The sequence below is a fragment of the Garra rufa genome, chromosome 4, assembly GCF_049309525.1.
Source record: "Garra rufa chromosome 4, GarRuf1.0, whole genome shotgun sequence".
In the NCBI taxonomy this organism is placed as follows: Eukaryota; Metazoa; Chordata; class Actinopteri; order Cypriniformes; family Cyprinidae; genus Garra; species Garra rufa.
The window spans coordinates 20,273,201-20,299,738 of record NC_133364.1 but is presented as its reverse complement, the minus strand read 5'-3'; the positions used below and the strand labels follow the sequence as shown (position 1 = coordinate 20,299,738).

Genomic DNA, 26,538 nt, shown 5'->3' with positions numbered 1-26,538 from the left:
GCTTACGCGGTTCCGGTACCCAGCAGTTCAGACGGCTAACAAAACAGGCCCAATTTACTTCTGCTTCGGTGGCTGCCTGCAATGCTTTTCACCCACAGGAAAAAGACCAGAGGGGTTGGGAGCATACGGCGGGTGAATGAATGAGCCAGGTCGGATGCCTATTCAAACCCAGGCGGGAACAACTCTGCGTCACTCCGAGATCAGCGTTTCGCAGTATCTACACCCACAATTGTAAGCCACCCGGGGCTTCTGGGAAGAAACTTTCCGTGTCGAGCGAGATGTTGACGTGCGTTTCACAACAAGGCAGTTATAAGATGACCACAGTTTGATGTATTTGATCCAAACTGTTCGATTCATTTATTTATCTACCGATTTTACTGTAAATCTTTGCCAAAAAAAAAAAGTATAAATACATCCAGGCAACAAAAAGATGAGATGGTTTCATATCAAACTTGAATGGGAAACTTGAAAAGTCTTACATAATTAACCAGGACCTGTAATTAAACAATACAAACATGACAAAGAAAACAGTATCAATAATTACTCTGAATATACCTGACATAAAGTGCCATATTCTCTACATAAAAAAATATATTTTAACAAATTTGCCAGCCATAACTCGTATAAACTCGTATAAACAATTTAGATTTAAAAAAAAAAAACGTTACTCAAAATATTTCCAGTGACCTTTTAACCGTTTTCAGACCCATAGCTGTATGGTCCATTGGCTCAGGCGGAATATAACTAGACCTTGTGCACGCCGGAGCAGTGATGTGGAATCCCATGTCTCTGGCATTCGTGGGAATGGTTTGGTCACTCAAACGGTCACATGGGTCACATTTCTGTGAAGTATCTAAACGCTCTCTCACTTTTGTTCCCACACATGTTTACACACTCCCGTTTAGAGTGTTGCAGCATACATGGCCAAGTCTTGATATGACTAAAGAAGCTTCTCTCCTCGTACAAAAACACAAACGTTTTTTGTTTACATAAAGCCCACAGTGCACACCATAACCGCCAGTGCAGCAGTTGGCAACGTTTTCGGCAAAATGATGGTTTAGAATTGTAGAAATGAGTTGACCACTTTTCTTGACCACTTTTCTTCATTGGTACTGCATAAGAATGCAGAGGAAAAGAAGCTTGCTTTTTTTCCCTTCTACATACGCAATGTCTTGTACTGTTTCGGGTTGATTTTTGGAAGCAAAAGATCAGTAGCAATGATATTAGACGTTCATACTTCTGTGAGACATCTACAGTATGAACGTTTTCAGTGTTCAAACAGATACAGTGTGACTGAAGCTTTCCAGCATTTCCAGAGTTGCAAAGTCGCAGTATGTCTTTCTTGAACTCCCATAGGGGCTCAGCTGGTGGGACATTTTAGTTCATCTTGTCTTAATTTGAACAGTTTACACTATCCAAAAGGAGTTTTGACTCAATCAGGTCCTCAGGCCTTGCTCAAGCCAATGAGAATCTGAAATCTACAAAAGCCTTGCGCTGCATACGTAGCGTCCATATTTGCATGAAATCACCAAAAGTCTGAACTCAGTGCAAGTTCCAGCATCTTCATTATTCATTCATCTCCTTCGGCATAGTCTTTCTTGCATAAAGACTGCCTGATGTGCAAAACGACACTTCTTGCTTCTTTCCATTGAATTTCTCCGCTCGATCATTTACAGGTAAACACCTCCGTCTTTTCACTGCAGGTGTTGCATTTAACAAAGCAGCACCACTGGAACTTGCAGTTGCACTGCCATACACGTGTGTACTGATGGGTGTTGTGCCCCCGGCCGCAGCACATCAGGTTGCAGCCGTCCGTGTGAGGGGACGTGTGGTTACACAGCCGCCCTCTCGTTCCCGCGCTCCCCGTCGCAGCGTCCTCCTCACAATAGTTGGGCGAGCGCTCCAAGTAAACCAAGTCTGTGTCGGTGGGCTTTATGTAGCCACGGGACTGCTTGAGACGCAGGAAAGAGGGTTGGCGAAAGCGCGTGGCTCTCACGGCCTCCACCTCGACCGCAGTGGTGTAACGCTCCTTAAGGACGTAGCCGATCTCTCGGAATTTCGGCAGAGTCGTCCAACAGGTTTTTGTGGTGCATGAGCCGGAGACGCCATGACATTTACATTCCAGCTTCATCCTTTCTTCGAGAACCTGCAACAGTAAGGAAAAACCTAGTGTTACCAAATGTTGACAGTGGAGGTCAAAATTAGAGAGCAACCTGCATTTTCCTAAATTTTAAGGTCACTGCTTAGTCCTGTTTGAAGTTATCCTAACAGGAGTAGAAGGGCATATTAAGCATATTTTATAAATTAATTGTATTCTGAAGCAGAGTATAAACTTAAATGAGATATTTGAAAAAGAACTGATCAAACTTAGAGAACACTTCCAGATACCTCTAAGTTACTGGTGTTAATCTGGCACCTGGTGGTATTTTATTTTTAATTATATGACAAACCCTATTTCACTGGAAGCATTCCTCCAATTTTCACTGCGATTTGCAAGATGGTGGGCCTTTCTGAGGTGACTTGAACCCTGTGGCAAGAGGTTGACACTTTCAGCCATTGCAAGAGAAGTTGGTCGTTCCAAATCTGTGATTTCTCGAATATTGCAGATTTACAATGACATTAATTCATTCAAGTTCCCCAAAAAGGCTGGACGTCCAAATAAAACAAATATACAGTTGTTACTGTTCTCTAATTTCGGTCACTGTGCTTTATACAAAATATAGGTTTTTGTTGAAATGCCTTGGTTAATTTGTCAAACATGTTAGTAGAACAGTAGTATACCTGCAGCTAATATTCCTTCAAATTTCGAGCGATGAAGATCAACAATATTTCAGAAAAAAATCCATTATAGATTGTTCTCTCATTTTGGTCTTTACTATATAAATTGACTCATAAAATGAAATATATACATTGTTTTATTAATGATTTTGTGTAGTAATGTGTGTGATGTAAAATATCATTTTTAAAACCTTAAATAAAACTTAAAATTGCAACCAATTTATATTGCTATATGTGAGCCAAGTCCACAAAACCACTTAAAAGTGTCATTTTTTTTTTTTAAATGAATTTTTTTTTTTAAATCATATGTAAGCTAAATGAATAAGCTTTCCATTAATGTATGGTTTGTTAGGACAATATTTGGCCGAGATACAACTATTTAAAAATCTGGAATCTGTTGTCCAAATGAAGTTCTTAGCAATGCATATTACTAATCAAAAATTAAGTTTTGATATATTTAAGAAAGGAAATGTACAAAATACCTTCATGGAATGTTATCTTTACTTTATATCCTAATCATTTCTGGCATAAAAGAGAAATCGATAATTTCAACCCATACAATGTATTTTTGGCTATTGCTACAAATATACCCGTGCTACTTAAGACTGGTTTTGTGGTCCAGGGTCACATATTACTTCAGATATACACATATACATTTTTATTTTATGACTGAATATCATAAACAAATAAAACTAGTTTATATAACATTTTATATTTATTTATAATGCTCAGACATTTACTAAAACATCAAGAAATATCTCTAGACACTTTGAGACTTTTTTTTAACGTTTTAACAATCCTGAATTAATATTACGTTTCACATTTTTTAAAAATGTGGTTTATCTGGTTTTTATTTCCTAGTCAGTCTCGCATAGTATTTTACAGTGGGCATGACTTCATCAGAGGCCTCTGAAGCTGTGGTGCGAGCGAATTCATGCAGCTGACGGGTAAGGGAAATTCTTGACATTTTATTTTGACTGTTTTCAGCAATTTGAACCAAAACCCATTATTCAATACGTCCTGAGCAATGTTTCAATGTGCGATGCCAGATATCTGTCAAAACTGAGAGGAAAAAATATGTTTTAGCCAAATCGTACCCTGTAATTTTCTCTACCTTCCGAAGGGCCACATCAAAGGACGAGAGAAATGTCCATAATTCTCAAGTCCCCATTTATGTATATGGTTACATTTGAGTTAAAAGCAGAACTATTTGGCTGTTTGATGTGTTACTGATATGTTCAACAGACAGCGGTATGTGATAGTTGACGTTTACCCGTTTAGTTAAATGGTAATGTTCAGTGATTCAGTACTGTTCCTATGTCTTTAATCCCTCTGTGTGTCACAATTCATGCTTTCTATGAACTAATTCTGAAGAAAACAATTATTTAATTAAATTTTGTATGTTTATCCACCTTATTTTTCACATAAGAGCGGCCATTTGTACATTTTATAGCTCTGGCTTCCGGTCTCATCTACATCCAGCTATTTCTATCTGTACAAAACAGCTTGTTTTGCTGCTTGATATTGCAAATTGGTGTCTCTTACCATATTGTTTTAATGTATTATCTTAATTATGAACACAACAGTTTTGCTGTTAATCATCTCATTTCTCTATAGAGTCTAATGAACTGAAAGTCTCACCCATAGGCTTCTGCATTGAAGAATAAGGTGGATATGTACAGTATATGCAATTTTTCTCCCATACCTTTCTTCCCGCTTCATTATTGTGCAGATTCATCAGTCTTCGTGCGTTTTTTTTAATCTCCCGGGCGTCCACGAAGCGTCTGGAGAACTCCACTCCATATTTGACGTCTGCCGAGCAGCCGCCCCATTTCCAGCCCTCCTCTTGGTCGTGATAGCCCTGCTTTTCTCTGTCACAGCTGCAGTGGCTCAGGTTGCCCTGACTGCAGGCTGCGGTCACAGCATGGGCAACACCTGCTGCCGTGATGGCGTAGGTAAATGCAGCCTCCTTGCTACCTAGGAAGAAAAGAGTAGAACCTCTGAGATGATTTGACACCATTGACAACCTAATGTTCACACCAGTGAGTTTCTTCCAACTTTGTTAGATTTCCCACTCAACGGTGTAGCTACTGCATTTACTAGCAGGGTCTAACTTTCAATGTGAAGCAGCAAAAACACACCTGGCTGTAATTTTTAACCTTGAGAAATGATTAACTGGTTCATGTTTGTTTGATTAGTGATGGAGCTAAATCTCCAGGAGCACAACTTGAGCACTCTTGATCTCAAGATTGATTGAAGGAGACTAAACTGACCCCTGCTGGTCGGCCTTTATGCAAAGAGGTTAGTAGGAATTGACTGACCGCCACAAACATCTCTGTTCTAATGCATTCATTAAATGAACTTTTGCATTAGTTTGTCCAATTTGGAATAATGGAAATTGTTCAAATGGATTTCTGAACTGTTCAGGTTTGTAGCTGATGACTTTCCATTGATCTTTGTTTTGTGTTAAACCGTTCACAAAATGTAATTTTTTTTTTTAATGCAATTTTTTTCAGTTAGGTTTTTTTCCATTTTTTCTACTTTGTCTCTTTTGTTTTATTTATTTATTCATTTATTTATTTTTATTTATTTTATTATTTTTCCTCCTAAATATTGATTATTCCATTGTACATGGGCACTGTGTTATGGAGAGTTGGAGCTCTGGTCATCACATTCGCAATTATAGTCAGAACTTGTTGCCAGATTTTAGATTAAGATAATTCATCAATGTCTGCCAATAATGCTGCAATATTTTAGTATACACTGATTTGCGTTTACAGTATAAGCAGGAAATAATTATGAAATCCTTTTTATTTTATTAATTATTATTTTTTTATTTTAATTTATTTTACATGGGCGAAAAGTTGTAACTCTGGTCATCACATTCGCAGACCTTGCCAATAATACTTTAGTATACACCAATTTGCGTTTACGGTATAAGCAGGAAATAAATATGAAATTCTCTTTTTTAGGATAATATCCCTCATCAAGATATGGTTTTATTTAATTTTATTTTCCCCCCAAAATGTTGGTTATTCCATTGTACATGGGCGCCATGTTGGAAAGAGTTGGAACTGCAATTATAGTCAGACTTTATTGCCAGATTTTAGATTTAGATTATTCATCAAGGTCTGGCAATAATAGAGCAGTATTTCAATATACACTGATTTGCTTTTACAATATAAGAAGGAAATAATTATGAAATTGCTGTTGTTTTCTTTTTAGGGTAAATCTCCATCATCATCAAGTGTTTTTATTTTATTTAATTTTTTCCCTCAAAATGTTGGTTATTCCAATGTACATAGGGGCCATGTTTTGATCAGTTTTGATTATAGTCAAACCTTGTTGCCAGATTTTAGAGGAATCTCCCTCATCAAGCTTTTTTATTTTATTTTATCCCCAACATGTTAGTTTTTCCATTATACATGGGCGCCATGTTGTGAAGAGTTAGAATTTTGGTCATCACGTTCGTAATTATAGTCAGACCTTGTTGCCAGGCTTTAGAAGATTATTCATTACGTTCTTCTTCTAAATATACTGCAATATTTTAGTATACAAAGATTTGCATTTATAGTATAAGCAGGAAACAAATATGAAATTGCTGTTGTTCTCTTTTTAGGGTAATGTCCCTCATCAAGCTATTTTATTTTATTTTCCCCCCAAAATGTTGGTTATTACAATGTACATGGGCGCCATGTTGTGAAGAGTTGGAACTCTGGTCATTACATTCGCAATTACAGTCAGACCTTGTTGCCAGATTTTAGATGAAGATTATTCATCAAGGTCTGCCAATAATACCGCAGTATTTTAGTATACACCGATTTGCGTTAACAGTATAAGCAGGAAATAAATATGAAATTGCTGTTGTTCTCTTTTTTTAGGATAATATCCCTCATCAAGAAATGCTGGCAGGGAATCTCGTAAAGGCAACAGTGATTACCCTCTCCATCCTGCAAAATGGAAAGAGACCATTTGCGTTGTGGTTTTCCTCATAGCTAAAGCTGACGTCCTATAACTGATCATCAGGTTTGACTGAGCACAGGATATTTTCCTTATCCAGCCAAGAGATCTGAATGCTACAGAGTCTTAGTATAATTTGACAAGCAATGCGTGCCTGGATGCGCTGGTGCATTTAAGCTACTGTTATTCTAATGGCTTTTGTGGGAAAACCCACTGGCCTTTCAGTAAAGTTCACAATGGCTATTAAATAACCTACAGTTTATCCGAAAATCCTCATTCGAACATTCAATTTTGAGAATTATGAAATTCAATGGTAACAAAGAATTTTGGAAGATTTTCTCTATTGTAGATACAGTGTCCTGGAGCTTTTATGTTTGTTTGTTAAACATTTTAGTTACACTTTTAGCTACCAATAAAAGTACAGCACACTCAGCTGTTTTATAATGTTTAAATCAATTTAAGTCAAAGTCAAAATTGGTGCAGACGTTGAGTAAACAGTTTGCAGATTCCATCCATTCCTAGATGCTGCATATAAAACTCAACTTTTCTGCCAGTTTCTCTCACACAAAAGAACATAAAAAGTTGCATACACATTAGGACCCACATATGCAACATACATTTCCTTGAACAAAAGAAATAAGATTATGTTGTATGGAGCCAACCAATCCCCAGAAGAGTGATTGTTACCAGGACCATTGGATTAAACACAGCCTGCGAGGCTGACCGTAACAAAACATTTCTGACTGAAAGGCAATTTATATGGCAGTGCTATATTAAAAAAAACATATTACTGTGTTTCCCTGGTTGAGGTTCTCAGAGTCACTGGTGCGTATTTGTGTGTGTATAACTCTACAAATGTTTTGTTGAAAGAAGTAATTGCGGACAGATTGCGTCCACTTTAACCTCTTTTCATCTCGCTTGTTTCACAGGGCCACAGAGTCACGGAAACAAATCGCACCCAAAGCAACACGTGCACGCATACGAGTACAGCTCACGGGGCTGCACCTACTGACCTACTCTCAGCTCTTGCCCAAAGACGGTCCTCTCGCCAAGGGCAGAGCAGTTCCACCGGCCGTAGCGAAACTGATACTGGCACTCGTTGATGCCCAGCTGAGCGCCCTCCCCAATGACGATGATGGCATCTGGGCGGCTCTGGCAGATGGCGCGCTGTCGGGGGGCCAGGCCGGGGATCTTGTTGCAGATGATGTTCGCGCCCAAAGCCACGACTGAAGACAAAGCCCTTTGGAAGAGAGCAGATACACTGATGTCAGCAGCTGATATAGACCAGGTATTAAAGAAATAGGGACAGTTCACCCAAAAATGGAACTTCTGTTATCATTTACTCACCTCAAACCTGTATAACTTAGAAGTTTTGGACCTCATTGACAACAGTCTTTAACGTTTTGCAGATGAAAGAACAACAAAAGGGTGAATAAAAGGAAGAATTTTCATTTTTGGCTGAACTATCTTTCCAGCATTTCATTTTCTTGGTTAGTAGACTGCACAAAACTATTTAAAGGAATAGTCCACCTATAAATAAAAAATTCTATTGTTAATTACCCCTTAATTAGACCTTCGTTCATCTTCAGGACACAAATTAAGATATTTTGGATTAAATCCGAGAGCTTTCTGACACTGACAGCAACGATGCCACGTTCAAGGCCCAGGAAGGTGTAGAGACATCGTGATGTGAAATCAATGCCTTAACCATATTTTAAAGTCAGTTTGTGTGGTACTATCAATGCGCGTTGAAGACTGACAGGAAAGAGAAGAAATTGTTGAATGAAGTTTTTTCTATGCACACAAAAAGCATTCTCGTAGCTTTGTAAAATTAAGCCTACGTTTACACTAGTGCATTTACAAACGCATTACTTTTGACGTTTTCGACCTTTGAAAACTGAGACTTTTAAAAACGCTGCAGACCCTGTTTCAGTTTGAAAACTCCTGGGTTGCGTTTTAGTGTAAACAGACCAAAACGGAAACTTTTGAAAACGCGTATCTTTGTGAACAATAACATCATGCTCATTTGTTGTGTCTCATTTCAGAGGCTAATTTAAGAAAAGTAACCTTTAAATTGCAGTGTAAACTGATGTCACATGGACTGTTTTTATGATAATCTTACTACCTTTCTGGGCCTTGAACGTGGTAGCTGCATTTCTGTCTATGCAGGGTCAGAAAGCTCTTGAATCTCATCAGAAATATCTTAATTTGTGCTCTGAAGATGAACGAAGGTCTTACAGGTTTGGAACGACATGAGAGTGAGTAATTAATGACAGATTTTTCATTTTTTGGGTGAACTATCCCTTTAAGATGCTTTGTTTTATTAGAAGGTATATTTATAGTGCTCCTAAAAGGTTTGTATAGACCCTTTAAATGACCTCATGATTTAACTGCGCTCTGCCAGACAGTTTCCTCACAGACATTTCCATCTTTTCCAACACACCACAGGAAACATTTTAAGAATTGCTTTTTACTATAATGAAAGAATTTAAGAGCATCTCATGACTCATTTAAAACAGAACAACAAACAATACAAAGTTCATGAATCAAAGCTTTTACATGCAAGCGTGGATCTGAACTTCATTTAAAATGAGAAGGGGGTCCCAAATAATGTCTAAACAGATTAGCAGGCCAGCCGTACACTGTTCTACAGACAAAGACCATATACAACAATGCGATCACAGAATATACAGGCCAATTAAAGTGAAACTACACATATAAAGTGGATTACTACTTGTAAATCAGGCCGTCTGTTTGGCTGTTCTGTGACAAAGCAAACCCTGGTGTTAGTCTGTTGACTAACAATTACCTAAACAGGATCCAGAAATATATTGACCTTTTTTAATGGATTAAACCGTTCCTGACACAGTGGGAGATGTTACCACTGACAACAAGATGAAGTCCTATTTTAGTTCTGTTTTACACATTTGAGCCAAGAAAGCCATGCTTCAGAGAAGCTACCAAATCTAAAGTGTCTATTCATCAGTTTAACATTCTTGTTCTTGTAACAAGAATGTTATTTAATAGCATCTGAATACAGAGAAACTTTAAAAGTGATTTTATAATGGATTTCAGCAGATTTCATTGATCAAATGCAGTACTTTTTATCCATGAAGAACATTGTAAGCTCTAAATACTCTACAGACTACCAAATGACTTAAGAATCAGAGAACAAAGTGTAAAAAGTGACAAGACTTTCTGAACTCAAACCTTTAGATACTGTTGACCACTTCTGAAAGAGTGACCAGAATCTATTTAAAGTACATTTATGATCTGCACATACGTTTCAAATGTGTGGCTCAGTAATTTCTCCACAGTCTGAACTTTAGTGCAAATAAAAGGTTCACTCTTTTCCAGCCACATCTCGCACATCTCACCCTGTTTTTTCCAAATGCGGTTTTCCAATTACAAGCATTTGAGATCAGAAACATGATGTTGTAATGAGTAAAACATTGTCCTCACACTCTTGCAGCAAATGAATGAAAGGTAATCTCATCAATTTTGGCTGAATGAACTGGTTTGTACTGGCATGACAAGTTTAGCCTATAACTGGGTGGTACGATTAGTATATAACTGGAAATCTATACTATTAAAAATACTGTAACATTTGCTACATGTGTAGTTTTACCGTTTGTAACTATTAATGTTGTGGGTAACGCATTACAAGTAATGCGAGGTATGTAATCAGATTACTTTTGTCAAGTAACTAGTAAAGTAACGCATTACTATTTACTTTGTTTTCCCTTTTTTTTAACTGACAGCTCTTCTGTCTCCAAGTTGAGAGTAACTGGGAGTAAGTGCAGAGGCTTTGTGTGCGCCGTGTAAAAATTATGAATAAAGTGGTTCTAAACTTGCATTGATTCATTTAACTTGCTCAAAAACATATTCAGAATAAAAACAGTTAAATGCAAACTCAGCAATAATTAAATATGTTAGATAACACAAATATCCTGTATGTATTTAATCTAATTTTATTAACCAATATCTTTGCTGCTGACCTTCAATGATCCAATTCAACCATACTAATAAGCAAATATTACTCTAGATAAACTAACATTTGTGCTTCATTTTTGTTTATGACTGAAGAGTGTTGAGCTTTCTTTCCCTGTGATCTACTGCACAGACGTTAATTTGCTTTTCCTTCAGCCTGAGATTTATTCTATTCCCTTTTGGTGTGAAAGGGCTTTTCCGTTTGACAGAAATAGAATTTATTATCATAAAAAAACAAACAAGTCCTGGCCAGATTTAAAAAGTAATGAAAAAGTAACTTAGTAAGTTAAGTAGTTACTTTTTTAGGGAGTAACGCAATATTGTAATTTGTTACTTTCAAAAGTAACTTTCCCCAACACTGATAACTATTGTGTAATTAACTGATATAACCTACTTGAACTACTAAAATCTGCTTTCTGTCTCAAAATACACTGATAAACACCATAATAATGCAGGTGGTAAACCAGAAGGCAGTCAAAATTAATCAAAATTTGTCCTTCCACCACAATGGCTAATAAACATGCAGCGGACATGCAGTTACCCACACGAAACCATCAGTGCAACACACAAAACTTGGTAATTAGGAGTAGTTAATACTTTTTAGGCCTGAAAACCATGGTCATTTGTTTTTGTAAATTGGTACACATTTTACAGTTTATGTATACATTTGTGTAACTCTGGACAACAAAACCAGTCATGACTAGCACATGTATATGCCATGTATATAGCCAACAATACTATATGGGTCAAAATTGTTGATTTTTCATTTATGCCAAAAATCATTAGGATATCAAGTAAAGATCATGTTCTGTTAAGATATTTTGTAAGTTTCCTTCCGTAAATATATCAAAACTTAATTTTTGATTAGGAATATGCATAGCTAAGAACGTCATTTGATCAACTTTAAAGGTGATTTTCTCAATATTTAGATTTTTTCCCCCACCCTCAGATTCCAAATTTCCAAATAGTTGCATCTCAGCCAAATCCTAACAAACATACATCAATGGAAAGCTTATTCCATAAAGTTTTATTCAGCTTTCAGATGATGTATAACTCATTTTAAAAAAATGACCCTAATGACTGGTTTTGTGGTCCAGGGTCAGATAAAACGAGCCATTCAGCATTTATTTCTCAAGCACAGAATGCCTCAAACATAATTAAAGCACATGCTCAGTCTCATTGTGTAATACAGCAGGTGCACTAAATAATGCCAACATGTGGAAATGATGATTTGTTTGCAGTCTTACAAACCATTCATATCCAGATGACTGTCTAATTTTGCAATGCAACAACGATAAACCCTTTAACCTCTCTTTAATTATCTCCAGCTGTTTACTGTTGTGCCAAAAACGCCGAAAGCATATTAAAGGTCAGAAAAAGAAAGCGGTTGTTCAAACCTACAGGTAGCTGCCGCTGGTGAGGATGAGGAAGATCTGTGGGTAGTAGATTGACAGCAGTGCACCGCAGGATGAGATGCTGCGCATGGTGACATTGAAGAGAACGCGCGGAGAAAGCGAACTTCTTAATAAGTTTAGTCGTGACTTTACGCTGCTGCTCGGCGCGCCGCGGTCCGTGCGTGAGCTGCGTGAGCTGCGGGCGCGGAGACACGATCCGTCATCTCCTGAGCGATACGGGCTAATTCAGAGTGTGTGCTCCCCGCCGCGGGCTGACGGCTGATTTTAGGGATTTCGGGTCTTCTGTCGGTGCTTTGCCATTGGCAGAGGGGGGGACACTCCAGTCCGCCCACCTTTACGGGCACGGTTGAATGACATCTCCGCCTTTTTGTGATATATTGCGCTTAATGTCAGGGAGATTGATGAGACATCTGATTCGAAACCGTTTCTTTTAATAATAATAGTCGCACGGTCTATTGGGGAGAGCTTGTTTACTTTTTATAAGACACAAAAAGTGAAAGCTTGAGTTTATAAAGTGTTCTGCTTTGACAGACTACAATTCCTTTCAGTAAATGATGCATGCAGCTTCTCTCATCACTGTCGATGGCGGTGCGAATTATGAGGGGTTTGGGAAGGTTGAGACCCCTAATTAGGGCTTGAACCTTCTAACTGAATTCAGCATTCAAATGTATAGATATATTCTTTCTTTTTTTACATAGTATGTTAAACAGATTTAGTAGCCACAAAAGTTAGATTACAAGTGCAAAATCGCGGTAAATCTGACGCGGTAACCATAGCCCAAGCGGTAGCTGCAGCGCTTTCACTTAGGAAGACGGTATATATCGACAAAACGTGATAAAAAGTACAAGTATGTTATTATTTATCGCTTTGTTTCACGTTTATCTGTCACATGTATATTAGTGCAGAGTTTTGATTAAAAAATTCCTTGAGAAATTCCAAAAAACATGTTCCTGTCATTGTGGCGCCAAATCAGTTCTGTTGCATGAGGCGAACTTACCTGACAAGAAACTCAAAACGTCGACTCTCCTGAAAGTAATTGAGTATTTTGTAGACCGTATATAACTAAGAAATGATTGGTTAAGTTACAAACTTCCAAAATCCAGTTTAAGATGCTAATACAATTCCTAGTTTAATTTCTCATTAGCTGGGTTTGTTGTTGGTCCAATATTGTTTACAAGCGAAATAAGTCATTTTTAAAGAAGTAAGTGATGTTCAAACTAATTTTTCAGTTTTTTTCTTTTGTGTTTCACAGAACAAAGAGCTTCATACTGGTAAGGAACTATATGAAGGTAAGTAAGTTATCAACAAACACAATTTTGGGTGAACCACCCACACTCAAAAAATGCTGGCTTGTTTTAACCCAACTTAGGGTCAAATAGAGACTAGCCTAACTGTTGGGTTACATTTTTCAATTAAAATGTTTACCCAAAAGTTGGATTAGTCCATATTTGACCCAAAGTTGGGTTGAAACAACACTAATAACTGTTGCATTGTACACAGTGCAACTTGTCTTTCACATATAATCAAACCTACAACCACATATTCAGAACTTGCAAACAACAGAAACTCACTATCCATTCAAAAAGACTTGGAGTCCCATTCATACACCATTCTAAATGAAAGCTTGCTCCCTCTAGTGGCAATTGGTAAAAGTGTGTTGTGCTTTCCTGTTACATACACCCTAATATAATCACACATATAATACACATACATATAATCAATCATGTCCAGAAATAATAATAAAATAAATTCATAGAGAAGGCATGTAAAAACATCAAATGTCTTCTCTCATAATGGAAAACATCAAGTCAATGCTGTTGGGTGATGGGAGCTGATTAGTGAAGGAAAGCAAACAAATGTTCGGTCTCTTGTAAAGATGCTCTTTGCAAACAAGAGCTTGTTTGCTCTAAGGCAGGGAACGTTGGGCAGGATAGAAGGTGGAGAATTAGCTGTGCAATATCATCGGCTTCAAAGGGTGGACATGTTTATGAGCCTGTGTCTTGAGATCAAAGTGCACAGCCTATTCAGAGTTTCTGCTTCTGTTTGTATTTGATGCTTACAGCGGATCCCGGGTTTTGCTAATGGGATGGAAACTCGAACCAGAATGCTATGGGTTTGGATTCATGTTATTCATTTGGCATCCGTTACCATTTTGTATGTCACTATGCATTTCGATCCTGGAATGAACAGTGCTGCTAGAGAGCAAGATGGTTGCAATTGACCTTTTTGATGATTTGCAAGACCTTGTTATGTGCGTTTCTTTTGGTATGTCCTCCGGCCAGCAATTTAGTCTGATGTGGTGTTTGATGAAGTAAATCCAGCTATTTTTGGGTAAATTGTTGTTGCAGGTGATGCATATTAAGAACATACCTCCTTTTGATTATTTATGAGTAGCAGTCCACAAGAGAAAATAACAGTTGAATTTATAAAAATAACCCTGTTCAAAAGTTTACATACTGTACACTTGATTCTTAATACTGTGCCGTTACCTGAGCGATCCACAGATGTTTATTTGGGGGGTTTAGTGATAGTTGTTCATGAGTTCCCTGTTTGTCCTGAACAGTTAAACTGCCCACTGTTTTTTTATTATTATTATTATTATTATTATTTATTTATTTTTTTTTAGAAAAATCCTTCAGGTCCCACAAATTCATTGGTTTTTTTAGCATTTTCGTGTATTTGAACTGTTTGAACTCTTTCCAACAGTTATTGTATGATTTTGAGATCCATCTTTTCACACTAAGGACAACTGAGGGACTCGTATGCAACTATTACAGAAGGTTCAAACGCTCACTGATGCTTCAGAAGGAAAAACGGTGCATTACATTACATTTTTACATTTGAAGATCAGGGTAAATATAACTTATTTTGTCTTCTGGGGACATGTAAGTATCTTCTGAAGGCCAGTACTAAATGAAAAAATATGATATTTAGGCAAAAAAAGAAAGAAAAATGTACACATCTTCATTCCGTTCAAAAGTTTTCACCCCCGGGTCTTAATACATCGTGTTTTCCATCTGGAGCATCGGTGAGCGTTTTGTAAAAGTTGCATATGAGTCTCTATGGTGTCCTCAGTGTGAAAAGATGGATCTCAAAATCATACAGTCATTGTTGGAATGAGTTCAAATACACAAAAATGCTGAAAAATCAAATACTCTGTGGGATCTGAAGGACTTTTCTGTAAAACAGCAGCCAGTTTAACCAAATAAGAAATAACTAATTATTTTGGTAAAATAATGAACATTTTGCAGATTCTGCAAGGTGTATTTAAACTTTTGACTTCAACTGTACATGCACAAGCCAAAAGAATAGTTGACATCTTGTGCGGATAGAATTGAAATCTTCTATTTAAACCCATGTTCCAGGCCACTTGTAGATAAAGGCCATGTCCCTATAAAAATTTGCAGCCAAGAGAAAATTATGGATGATTTTCAAAGAGAATTCAAGTCAGGAACCCAAAGGAAAGAAAAAAAAACACCCCATCAGATGCTTTTGTTAGTGTTTTTGACCACAGAGCTTTCTAGCCAAAACTGCACTTTAGCTGCGCTCTGATAGTTTGGAAGGTTACACAATGGAATCTGTTTCTTTTCATTTACTTCAAGATTGTAGAGATTGTAAAAGAGGACAATTTTCCTCATCCTGGGGGAATATCATTGTCTCATTGCATTTTGTCACTGACCTGTTTGCTCGAGAGCCCCTTAAAAATGCCAGCAGAGAGGGAAAAGGCTTGTTTAGGGCTCTTGTTATGTAGTACGAGGAATGGAAAGTGGACATCAATACGCTCCACCTCCCTTCGGGGCTGTTGGTTTCACTTCTTCATCTGCAATTACTTTCTGGATTTTTTTTTTTCTCCCTTGCACCCTGTGACACAGTCCAAGTGCGTGCGATCAACAAGTTGGTAAATCACAGTTGATTTTGACCACATGATGCTCTATCGCAGTTGAATTTGATCACATGATTATGATACTCGGCTAAATCCTCAGAGCTGACAAAAGAAAATTGTAAACACGTGTACAGAAATGTTTTAGAGACATGTCTTCCCAATTACAGTCCACTTAAAAAAAAAAAAGTAGATGCACGCACAAGAAGAAAACGGCATACTTTCATTAATGTGTTGCTTATAAATGTCTGTGTAAATCACACAATTTTGTATAAGTTATTCCAGAATTTATTCTTTTTTTATTGTTCTCTCTCACTCAGAACATAAACCAGATGCTGGTACGTCTACCCACAAACAGATGCAGAAACAGCTGGAGTAGTGACAGTGTGGTTTGATGTTTACCAACTGGCAGCATATCGAGTTTCGTTCATGAATAAATAAACTGCTTTCTTTTTTAACATGATGTATTTTGTAATATCCCCAAATTGAGCGTACATTATTACTTTTCTAATTTATTGGAAAGATTTCATTTAAAAACGCAACAGTGAGGAGTAAATTAAAGTGCAATATTTAAACACACCAATAGAGGGAGGCAGAGCTCCACCATTTTCATACCAGCCAAGGATATCCACTCTATCTATCCCTTCATCAAACTAAAGTCCCCACCTCAGGTTTAGCATGTGCTAAACCTTCCCAGCTCCCCCCACATCCTTTAGTCAGAGCAGTTTGGATGAATGTCCACAAGGGGGCTCTACTTGACTGTCTGTTCATAAAATGCGAAGAACTGTGCTGCCGCCCCAAACGAGAACTGCACCTCACTGCTCCCGCCATCTTGTATCCCGCCCTCTGAAGTATAAACTTATCCACTGTCGATTAAAGCTGAATCAAGACCGACTGGCTCGGACCCAAAGCCCGCCATTTTTTAGAATACGAGGTCAGAAAAATCGCATCGCGTGAGGCGTGCAAACAGCTTTCGGTGTCTACACGTGGCAGGATCATTTATAAATAGAGTAAATAAAGATTTGAGATTCTTACATTTTGCAAAAGGATAGTATTGTTTTAAAAGATAGGCATTTTGTGGTAGTGATACATTTACATGTAATGTGTAAAATATTACTGGAACCTCTGGTTTGAGGGTCAAAGGGCAAAAAATTAACAAGTTCTAGAGAAAAAGAAACTGAGCACTGGCATTTTCCAGTGAGTCAATCTTTTATGCCATTTTTTTACAACATTTTTGCTGTATTAGTGCTGACCTGGTTGATGGGGTCTGTGTGTAATCACACGGTTGGGCTGAAGGGTCACGTAAATGGCTAATTGACTTCTAATGAAAGTTCTTTCCCAATTCCACAATGCATATGTGTGTGCATTGTGAATGCAGGATGAGGTAGATAGAAGCCACAGGTCAGTGCAGAGAGGGATGGAAAGACTGTAAGATGGGTAGAAAAAAAGAGAGGCTTTTCGTTTTGGTGCCCATGTGATGAATGCCTGTTGGGACAACAGATGTGTGGTGATGTCATTTAGTGTGTGTGTGTGTGTGTGTGTGTGTGTGTGTGTGTGAGTGGGGAGGAGCAATAGCAAAGTGCACTCAATTCTCTAGTCTGTATTGTAAATTCTCAGTCATTCCTGTTGAAAAGACTAAGCTGATCCATCCAAAACATGGTGGGATTTTAACCTCTTTTTGATTGCTGACCTCTGGTTTTCAGGGTTTTAAGGTCTCCACTTGAGACTAGACTTATAGGGTTTTCATTGTTGAAAAAGGTCATTTCTAGAGGCTTTTACCTTTTAGTACCCTGCCGCCACCGACCGGCCACCTTTCGCAAAATCTTGCTATAATGGGCCACTGAGCGAAAGGTTTCTGATTTAATTGTGGTTGCAATGTTAAACTTTTGCCTCTGTCTTCTGACTCTCTGTGTGAGGCATAAGAAGTCAATTGTTCTTGCGGTATGCCGTGACAATAGCTGTTTGTCATCATGTGGAGCCAGAGAGAGACGGGGCAGTGCACACAGTAACTTCACTACACTGCTGCCAGCACTAGGCTTTCCAGGCAGGGTCAGGCCAAGGTCAAAGTGCTCTCGATCACACCATGTTGTGTGCCGATTACGCTAGTAAGATCACCTTTTTCTCTCTGAGCTTTTTAACCCGCTTGCTTGTTTCCATTTCATAATTACAAGTGATTTTGGTCTGAATTGTGTTGTATTAAAGGAATAGTTGACTCAAAGATGAAAATTCTGTCATTAATTACTCACCCTCACTTCGTTCCTAAACTGTAAGACCTTCGTTCATCTTCAGAACACAAATTAAGATATTTTTATGAAATCTGAGAGCGTGCATAGACAGCAATGCAAGTTAGGGTGTGTCCACACTTGTAGTTCGGTTCATTGGGTTCATTTGGTCTGGACCAAAAAAGAAAATTATACATTTGGTCCTGTTCCGCTTGGCATTCACAATGGCATTTTTGACAGCGAACCTAAAGATACCAAACCTAAGAGCATAGTGATATGTTTACAACCTGATTGGTCGAGTTGAATGACATATATTTTGTGACGAACTAAGCGAAAAGATGCATTTGACTTAAAGCGGCGTTCACTGATCGGTCTGCTCAGCATCGCTTTAAGTTGAATACGCCTAATGCCATCTGCTGGACTAAGCAAGCTCATTGTTGCATGTATACGATTTTATTTTCACCACCTGCCAACTCACAAAGAGTTCATAAAAGGCACTTTACCTCCTCGTTACTCAATGTTTGCCCTCTGCTTATTTTGTTTTGGATACACCACTTGTTCCCTTTGTGAAATCATGTTGCATAGCATCACATCTTGTCGTTACTTTCTGTTTTTGGTTTGTTTCGAAGTATTTGGTCCATGTTGCGTTCACATTTCATTCGAACCGCACCCGAGTTTGTTTGGAAGCGGGCAGAGATCCATATTTTTAGCAGCGCTTGTTTGGTGTGCACCAGGGCTTGAATGGCAGCGTTCACACTTGAACTCAAATGAACTGCACTAACAGAGCAATCGCACCATAGTTCGTTTTAATCGCACCAAACATGACAAGTGTGAACACATCCTAAAATGTTCAGATGGCCCAGAAAGGTAGTAAGGACATAATTAAAATAGTCCATGTGACATCAGTGGTTCAGCCGTAATGTTATGAAGCTACGCATTTGTTGTGGTTCTCTTGTGAAGGCGTGTTAAAGACGGACATGGAAAACCAGAAACTGTTGAATAAAGTTGTTTTCTTTGCTCACAAAAAGTATTCTCGTAGCCTCATTACGGTTGAACCACTGATGTCACATGGACTATTTTAACAGTGTCCTTACTACCTTTCTGGGCCTTGAACATGTTAGTTGCAGCTCTCAGATTTCATCAAAAATATCTTAATTTGTGTTCAGAAGATGAACGAAGGTCTTATGGGTTCGGAACGACATGAGGGTGAGTAATTAAAGACAGAATGTTTTTTTTGGGGTGAACTATCTTAATATTGAAGCCGAAAACCAGCTGTCAGGCTGACTGTTGAGGTTACTATTTTAAAACTCAATATTTTAATCAAAATGGTGTTTTTAATGTGTAGATTTCTCCTGGGTTCGAGACAAAGGTCTCTAGGGGAATCATGCACATAAAATCGCTTTCGGAACCTCAAAGCACACATTATAGTGATATATGTCTTAAACGTGTGATTTCTCAGGCACAGATTAAGCCAAATCTCAGAATAAAAAGGATTTTCCATGGAGAATCGCTGTTGATAATGGAGTTTAGTGTAGGACTAAGGTTAATCTGTTTCTGGGAATGGGACCAAGATGATGCAAATATGAACAAATTCTTAACTGTTTCATGTGATTATATTGCAGTGGTTCTCAAAGTGGGGGCGCACGAGTATTGCAGGGGGGGCGCGGACCATCAGCAGAAAAATAAATATAAAAACGTAAACAGCCAAAGAACGTAACGAATGGGAGATGGATCGGTGTGTGAAAGAGAAGAGAAAACCATAGATGAATTCGCACAGACCCAGGCAGGTGCTGGTCATTCAAAAGCTCAATGCAGGGCTTCAAAGTTAAAATTATTTGCAACTTTGTCGCGTCCACTGACACTGCGCTACGCTGAACTGCGGCATTCTGGCCCCTCAGTTTTGGTATACTGTACAAATCGGCATACATTCACAAATGATAACTCAGCGGCAGAGTTCAGCTCATGCAGGGGCGTAATTTCCACTTGGGGCTTTTCAAAATCCTATTTGTGTCCTCCCACTTTCAAATGGTTTTGTATTGTAATGTATTGTATTGTAGAATGCACGCTCAGCGCCGCTGATTCGCACGATCGTTAAAATGAAACCGAAAGTAAAACGCGCAAGTGCATTCAAAAACAATTTTAATACCCCACGTTTAGAGATCGACTCCCCAATGCGCGCAAATTAGGCTACATAAAATATCTAGGCTGTTATTAGTATGTGGGCTATAATAAGTTGTATAGTTGTCTATAGCTCTGTATCATGGTGGGAAAATTCGGTCTATTTGCACTTTGAATATTGAGAGAGTAGCCTACTTTGATTATGGCTGCATTTATTGCCTACACGACTAAGAAAGAACTGTGTCGTTTATTTTTTGTTATTTATACAGTAGATTTTTTAAAAATGCAGTGGCTGCCTCTAATTTAAATGGCTGTACTTATAATAGAGAAAATAAACATCTTGTTCATGTACTCATATTTTCATTAATTCCTGTCCCTTAAGGCGTAAAATAAATATATAAAAAAGGCTTTCAGAATGAGCCCATTTGCTTGTAAAACATCTGCAATCAGAATCAGCCATGAAGAATCAAGATCGGCACATTACTAAAAATAAATTGGGTGCTCCTATATTTTTTTTGATGCTCCTAACTTTTTGAAGTTGGGAGCACCAGTGCTACCAAGTAAAAAAGTTCATTTCAAGCCCTGCTATGCCTTAGGACAGCATGAAACCTACAAAAAATTAAGAAAGCATTAATTTTTCATTAAGTTTAGTAAAATCATTTATTAGTCTTAGGTGGGATAGGTATTTTTGGGAGGGGGGGGCGCCAGATTTTTTTTAAAGGTTTAAAGGGGGGCGCGACCAAAAAAGTTTGAGAACCACTGTTATATTGCATGATGTGCAGAATAAGCAGTTGTAAAAGAAACATCTTTGGTGCGCTTGTCAAATCAAAGAGAGGCTGAGAGATTCCATATTTTTTAAGAGCCGAACCGACAGCATATCAAAGCGCCAACACCAGAGGAAATCACTCTTAATGTAAAGTGATACACACAGCTGTCGGCCTTAACTGGGCTCACCGTTTTTCACTCCAGCTCAGACAAAGAGGCCATGCAGAGCCAATAGTCACATTTTTCACCTTGGGCACTTGATTTACTGTGAAGAAATAGGTGTTCTGGACTGAGAATATTTTATGGATGTTATCTGGTTCTGTGATAAAGTCATAGGTGTGCTCTGGGTTTTATCGTTCTCGCGTTGCCTTGAGCCTGTGACCCCTGTCTGAGGACACGGCTCGTTGCTCGGTAATCATTCACTTGTAGCCTTGGGTTGCAGGGCTGTGACAGGCATTGTCTTGGCTCTTGAAAACAAAGTGAAGATATCTCATATAATAGACCTGCATTACTGAAACCCAGGCATGTGTTTTTGTTCCAAAATCCATGACTCAGCAACAATTTAGTACTCAGTGTGTACAGGAGTGTTCAAAAGTTTGGGTTGGTAAGACTTTGTAATGTTTTTGTCTCTCATGCTCAACAAGGCCACAACTATTTGATCAAATATGCAGTAAAACTAACATTTTTAATTTGTTAGTTTTAAAACGTTGTTTATTTCTTTAATGGCAAAGCTGAATTTTCAGCAGCCATCTATTGCTATTACCAGTTTTCAGTGTCACGTGATTCTTCAAAAATCATTCTGATATGCTGATTTGGTGCTCAGGAGACATGTCATATTATTATAAACTTTGCTGCAATAAATAAATTATTGTGAGAAAGAAAATTACTGACCCTTTTGAAGACAAAGAAAATTCAATAGATACAGTAAATTAGGGGTGTGAGATATCCAGTAGTCAACATTTGAAGTGGATCAGAAAAGTTCATCAGAGTTGTCCTAAAATCAAAACAATAGATTTGACATTATTGAGTACAGTGCAAAAACCAAACAAAAACACACCCAGATTTTATATTATATTTTAGACAGAGTTTCTGTTTTTGCTCTACAGATCTGGCCATTTAAAATGCGCGCGGGAAGTAAAGTGGTCTCGCGTGACGCCGGTGTATTCCAAGGGAACACGGAAAATACAATGACATAGGAAAGACATGATCAGTAGGGGGCAGTCATGTAAAGCACTGAACTGAAGCGGCAGCAAACATCGCTCTAAGCCCGAATGACTCGTTTGTACGGTGACCTGGAGAGGACATCTTCTTCGGACATTATTCGTTTATATTCGTTAATTTTCCTATCATTTCGATCTCTTTTAACATTCAGAATCGAAATGATAAATGCTGACATGCCATTAAAGCTTTGATTAAGCTACATGGCTGAGATTTTTACTGGAATGCAGTTAATAGGTTGAATATAACATATACATATACATATATATATATATATATATATATATATATATATATATATATATATATATATATATATATATATATATAATATTCGTCTAATTAATAGATAACCTATAGTGTTTCATTGACGAGTGAATCATTAGTTCCATTTGTAAATCGTTTATGGTCACACACGGGCATAAATACAATCAAAAAGTCAAAACTTTATTGGCATAATTGTCGTTTACAATGTTTGCAAAATGGCAAATAGCATATATACATAAAGTTATTTAGATTAAGCGATTCACAATAAATAAAAACATTCAGAATGTTTTGTAAAGAGATCAAAATAAAGGTGAAAATAACGAATATAAACGAATAATACAAATATTATGGAAAAAAAGAAGGTCAGTTAATGGACAAGACTCTGGGATGCATAAAATGTTTCTTGTGAGGCTATTAAATTTTAAGTACTTTATGTAATGTTTATTCATGATAAACTTGTGAATGCTGTCTACATTGCGCACAGACATCATTAGCATATACAGCATCGCCTATATAATTATTTAATATTGTATTAATTTCTACAGAGATGATAATCATATCTATAGGAAGCTTTAAATTATTACTTAACGAAATAAAACAAATTGAAAACAAAAACTCGTTTATGTAATCCGTAAAGATAAATTTCTCTCTCAAGGCGTCCAAAAAGGTATTGTACTCGAGGAGCGGATATAATATTCTTGATACTTCAAACTTCCATGTTCTGTTCTATAAATTTTGAGAATTAAAAAAATCAGGCTCTCATGAAATCTTTGAAATCAATCTTTGTATGGCTAGTTTATTCAGTTATTCAGTATTGTTGTGTTTCCCCTGTTTTATTCGTTTAATATTCAGAAACAAGTGCCTTTTTTTTTTCAAAACATTTTTTAAAAGAAAGAATTCAACCCTCCAAAATTTTGTTTGCCTATGTCACAATATGAGATAAATCCAGCCCTGTAAATGATGCTGATTTTTGTTGCCAAATTGGTTTGGAAGCGTTGTTGAATAAACAAGTAACGTTAAACTGAACTTTTATGCCTGTATGACTGACAATTTTATTGACCACTGAGAAAGCATTGATTTGGTAAGATGATGGTTCATACCATGTAGAAAAATTACATTTTGAAAAATAGCTTAGATGTAGTAAACTACTTTTGCCGTGTTGCTGCTGTAGCTTAGCTTAGCTAAGGAATGGGAAACCACTACAACACTGTTATACGTCATCATACGTTGTCGCTAGTTCTTAATGTTACATCAGAGGACATGCGCCGATGTTTATCACACATTTCAAGATGTTGAAAAAAATGTTGTAGCGTTGCAAAAAGTACAAATGTACGGTGTACGCACTGTTCATTCACATGTACACATATGGCCGTAAGCAAAACAAACAATGCGTTATCACATGCACGGCAAATTGCAAATCTGTGGTGTAGTGGTGCCTTGAGAAGTGGGTAAATGCTTCATTTGTGTACAGCAAATTGCTGGAGTTCGAAAATCAGGAGTTAGGCAAAAAAGTGTGAAAGAGTTAAATTTTTGGAGTTTATTCTTTAACTTTCACAACAGTTTGTGTTACGGGATACTCCCTGGCTGTGTTGTATTTCGGAGTTCATTCATTGGTGTTCAGGGGCACGTTTTAACAATAACGTTACATCAGGAGCGCGCCATGACACGAGCCTGGTTCTGCCACACGATCGACTGATGAAGTTGTCTACTTCGTCATGAGGTAGGTAAAAAACTAACTCCAAAATGTTCTTTATCTTCTGACAGACAGCTGATTATAGCTGTTACGTTAGTGTACTGACGCCAATAACCGCGGCGAACTTTGTGTTGAATGAATCTCCGATGCAAAACATGGCTGTTTTGAGCGGACTTTTTTTCGATGTGAACAAGCTAATATTAGCTTACGTCTTTCTGTTCACCTTATTTTTTTGTAAACGAGTGTTTTGCTGTCAAATTTAAGTTGCGACTCGCTCAAGAAACATTCTGTTAAGCTTCCATAATGTCATGCCGACGAGACGAGGTAATATCTAGCAATGTCAGTAAACTGAAGTGTCTAAGTCTAACTTTACCCTGGCTAAAAACGATCATAGTTTAGCCATGAACGTGTAAAGTAATGCCTGCAATGTTTTGAGTCGTAACGGCTAACGTTACAAATGTTTTAGTAGTGACTCGTGACCTATGAGAGTTCGTGGCTTTCATATTAAACATTTTGCATTTTCAATCACACTAACAGGTTGTTTTAAATTACATGTTTTCTCTTCATTGTCAGGATGTTGACAGAAGTGCTGGATGGAGGGAAGTAGTAGTAAAACTGGACGAAATTTGTTTCTCAGATTTTCTCAATTCAGGTGAGTTATGTGTTTAGTAATCAGTTAATAAAGAGTAAGTGACTGTAATTTTATGATTTATTTTGTAAATAACATGTTGTTGATGTTATTGTGTAGTCCAGCAGAAGTTTTTGAGATAAAACAACACTGAAAAAAGATGACCAGGGCTCAGCTGATGTACTACATGTTTTCTTGCTTTTTGGATGTCAAAGGACTGGTAAGTATTAAATAATACTTCAAAATGTTATTGAAAAAAATATATATTTTTACATTTGTCTGAACGATTATCTTTTCTTAAAAAAAAAAACAATTTCTTTGTGACTGAAGAAAGAAAAGAAAGACATGAACCTCTTGGATGACAAGCGGGTGAGTAAATTATCTGTATTTTTTTGTTCTGGAAGTGGACTCTTCCTTTAATGCCTATTGTTTATAAAGGGATGTTTATCTTGTGTTTCGGTCATGCCAAAGTATTGATGACCATCATCTGGCCACTAAAGAAAACCCTCAGCCATATCATCTTTCCTCAGGGACATCAAAAGCACAGGTTTCCACCTTTTACATCGTCTTGGACTGAGAAGTTTCGCCTTGTCAGTCATGTGAAACCTTGGGTATTGTTGAAGAGCTGTTCAAGTAAAGTAAAGTATCATGATGCTCTGTCCAGCCTGTACATATTTTTTTTTAAAGACAAATGTATATAATAATGATATAGGTAGAACTGAAGTCAAAGAACTGAGAGCAAGGCAGTTGAACAAGCAGTATTCTTATTTAAGCAAAATGTTAAGTTCTGTCCTCTGTGCTCCATCCTTCAGCTTTCAGTTTTGTTTTTATTCAGGCGCCTCAAACTAATTCATGGAATGTATCCTGGTATCACTGTGGAGTTGTTTCTTGTTACTTCATCTGATGTATATCTACCTCTGGTTACACAATACTACTGCACTATTTTATAATTATTCAGGTTTGATTTTATATAATGCAATGATGTGTTTTTGACTATGCTGTATACAATTTTACTAAACATTTCTTGTTGGCACTGCAGACATGTATTAAATGTAAATGTTTTGCTGTTAGATTTTACAGTATTTTATGACAGCAGTTAATTTCAAAGTGTTTACATGCATGGAATTTCAAAATCCAATCTATGTATTTCCTGAAATAAAAGCAGCTAGTTGAGAGTATGGCTTTCAGTGTAGTCATTTCCACATAAAACATATTGTGTTTACCCTAAGAAGTGTTTTTAACACTGGTTAAAGAGTTTAAATTATAATTAACTAAATTTTAGAGTTAAAATTACTCTCCAAATGATTAATATTTTAACTCCAGAAAGTGTTAAAATCTAACTCTGAGAAAGTGTTAAATTCTACTCCATTGAATTTCCTTTTGAACTTTCAATTTGAGCGCATTGGTTTACTGGATCCTTGGACTGAAATGTTTACAGGGGTTCACTGGTTTAAGAAATTTCAGATGGTAAAAATCTGCTTCTTTTTAATTGTAAGGTATTTTTTTTTTTTTTTCATTATTATGTACTGATTTAAATGACTGGGGTGTGGGAAATTCCCTCGCCACATGGCCTTCCATGTTTCTAACTTGCAGTCAAGTGTATA

The 26,538-nt window shown here is 37.3% G+C and overlaps 1 protein-coding gene across 1 annotated transcript; it reads right to left on the bottom strand.

Annotated features, from left to right (window-relative positions):
* Positions 1 to 352: 352 nt before the first annotated feature.
* Positions 353 to 12,331, bottom strand: wnt7ba (wingless-type MMTV integration site family, member 7Ba). Its single transcript, XM_073838835.1, has 4 exons — positions 12,130 to 12,331; positions 7,752 to 7,978; positions 4,484 to 4,755; positions 353 to 2,146 (listed from the first exon to the last, which is right to left on the bottom strand). The coding sequence occupies exons 1-4, from the start codon at positions 12,210 to 12,212 to the stop codon at positions 1,667 to 1,669; spliced, it is 1,062 nt and encodes a 353-aa protein (XP_073694936.1). The 5' UTR covers positions 12,213 to 12,331; the 3' UTR covers positions 353 to 1,666.
* Positions 12,332 to 26,538: the final 14,207 nt, after the last annotated feature.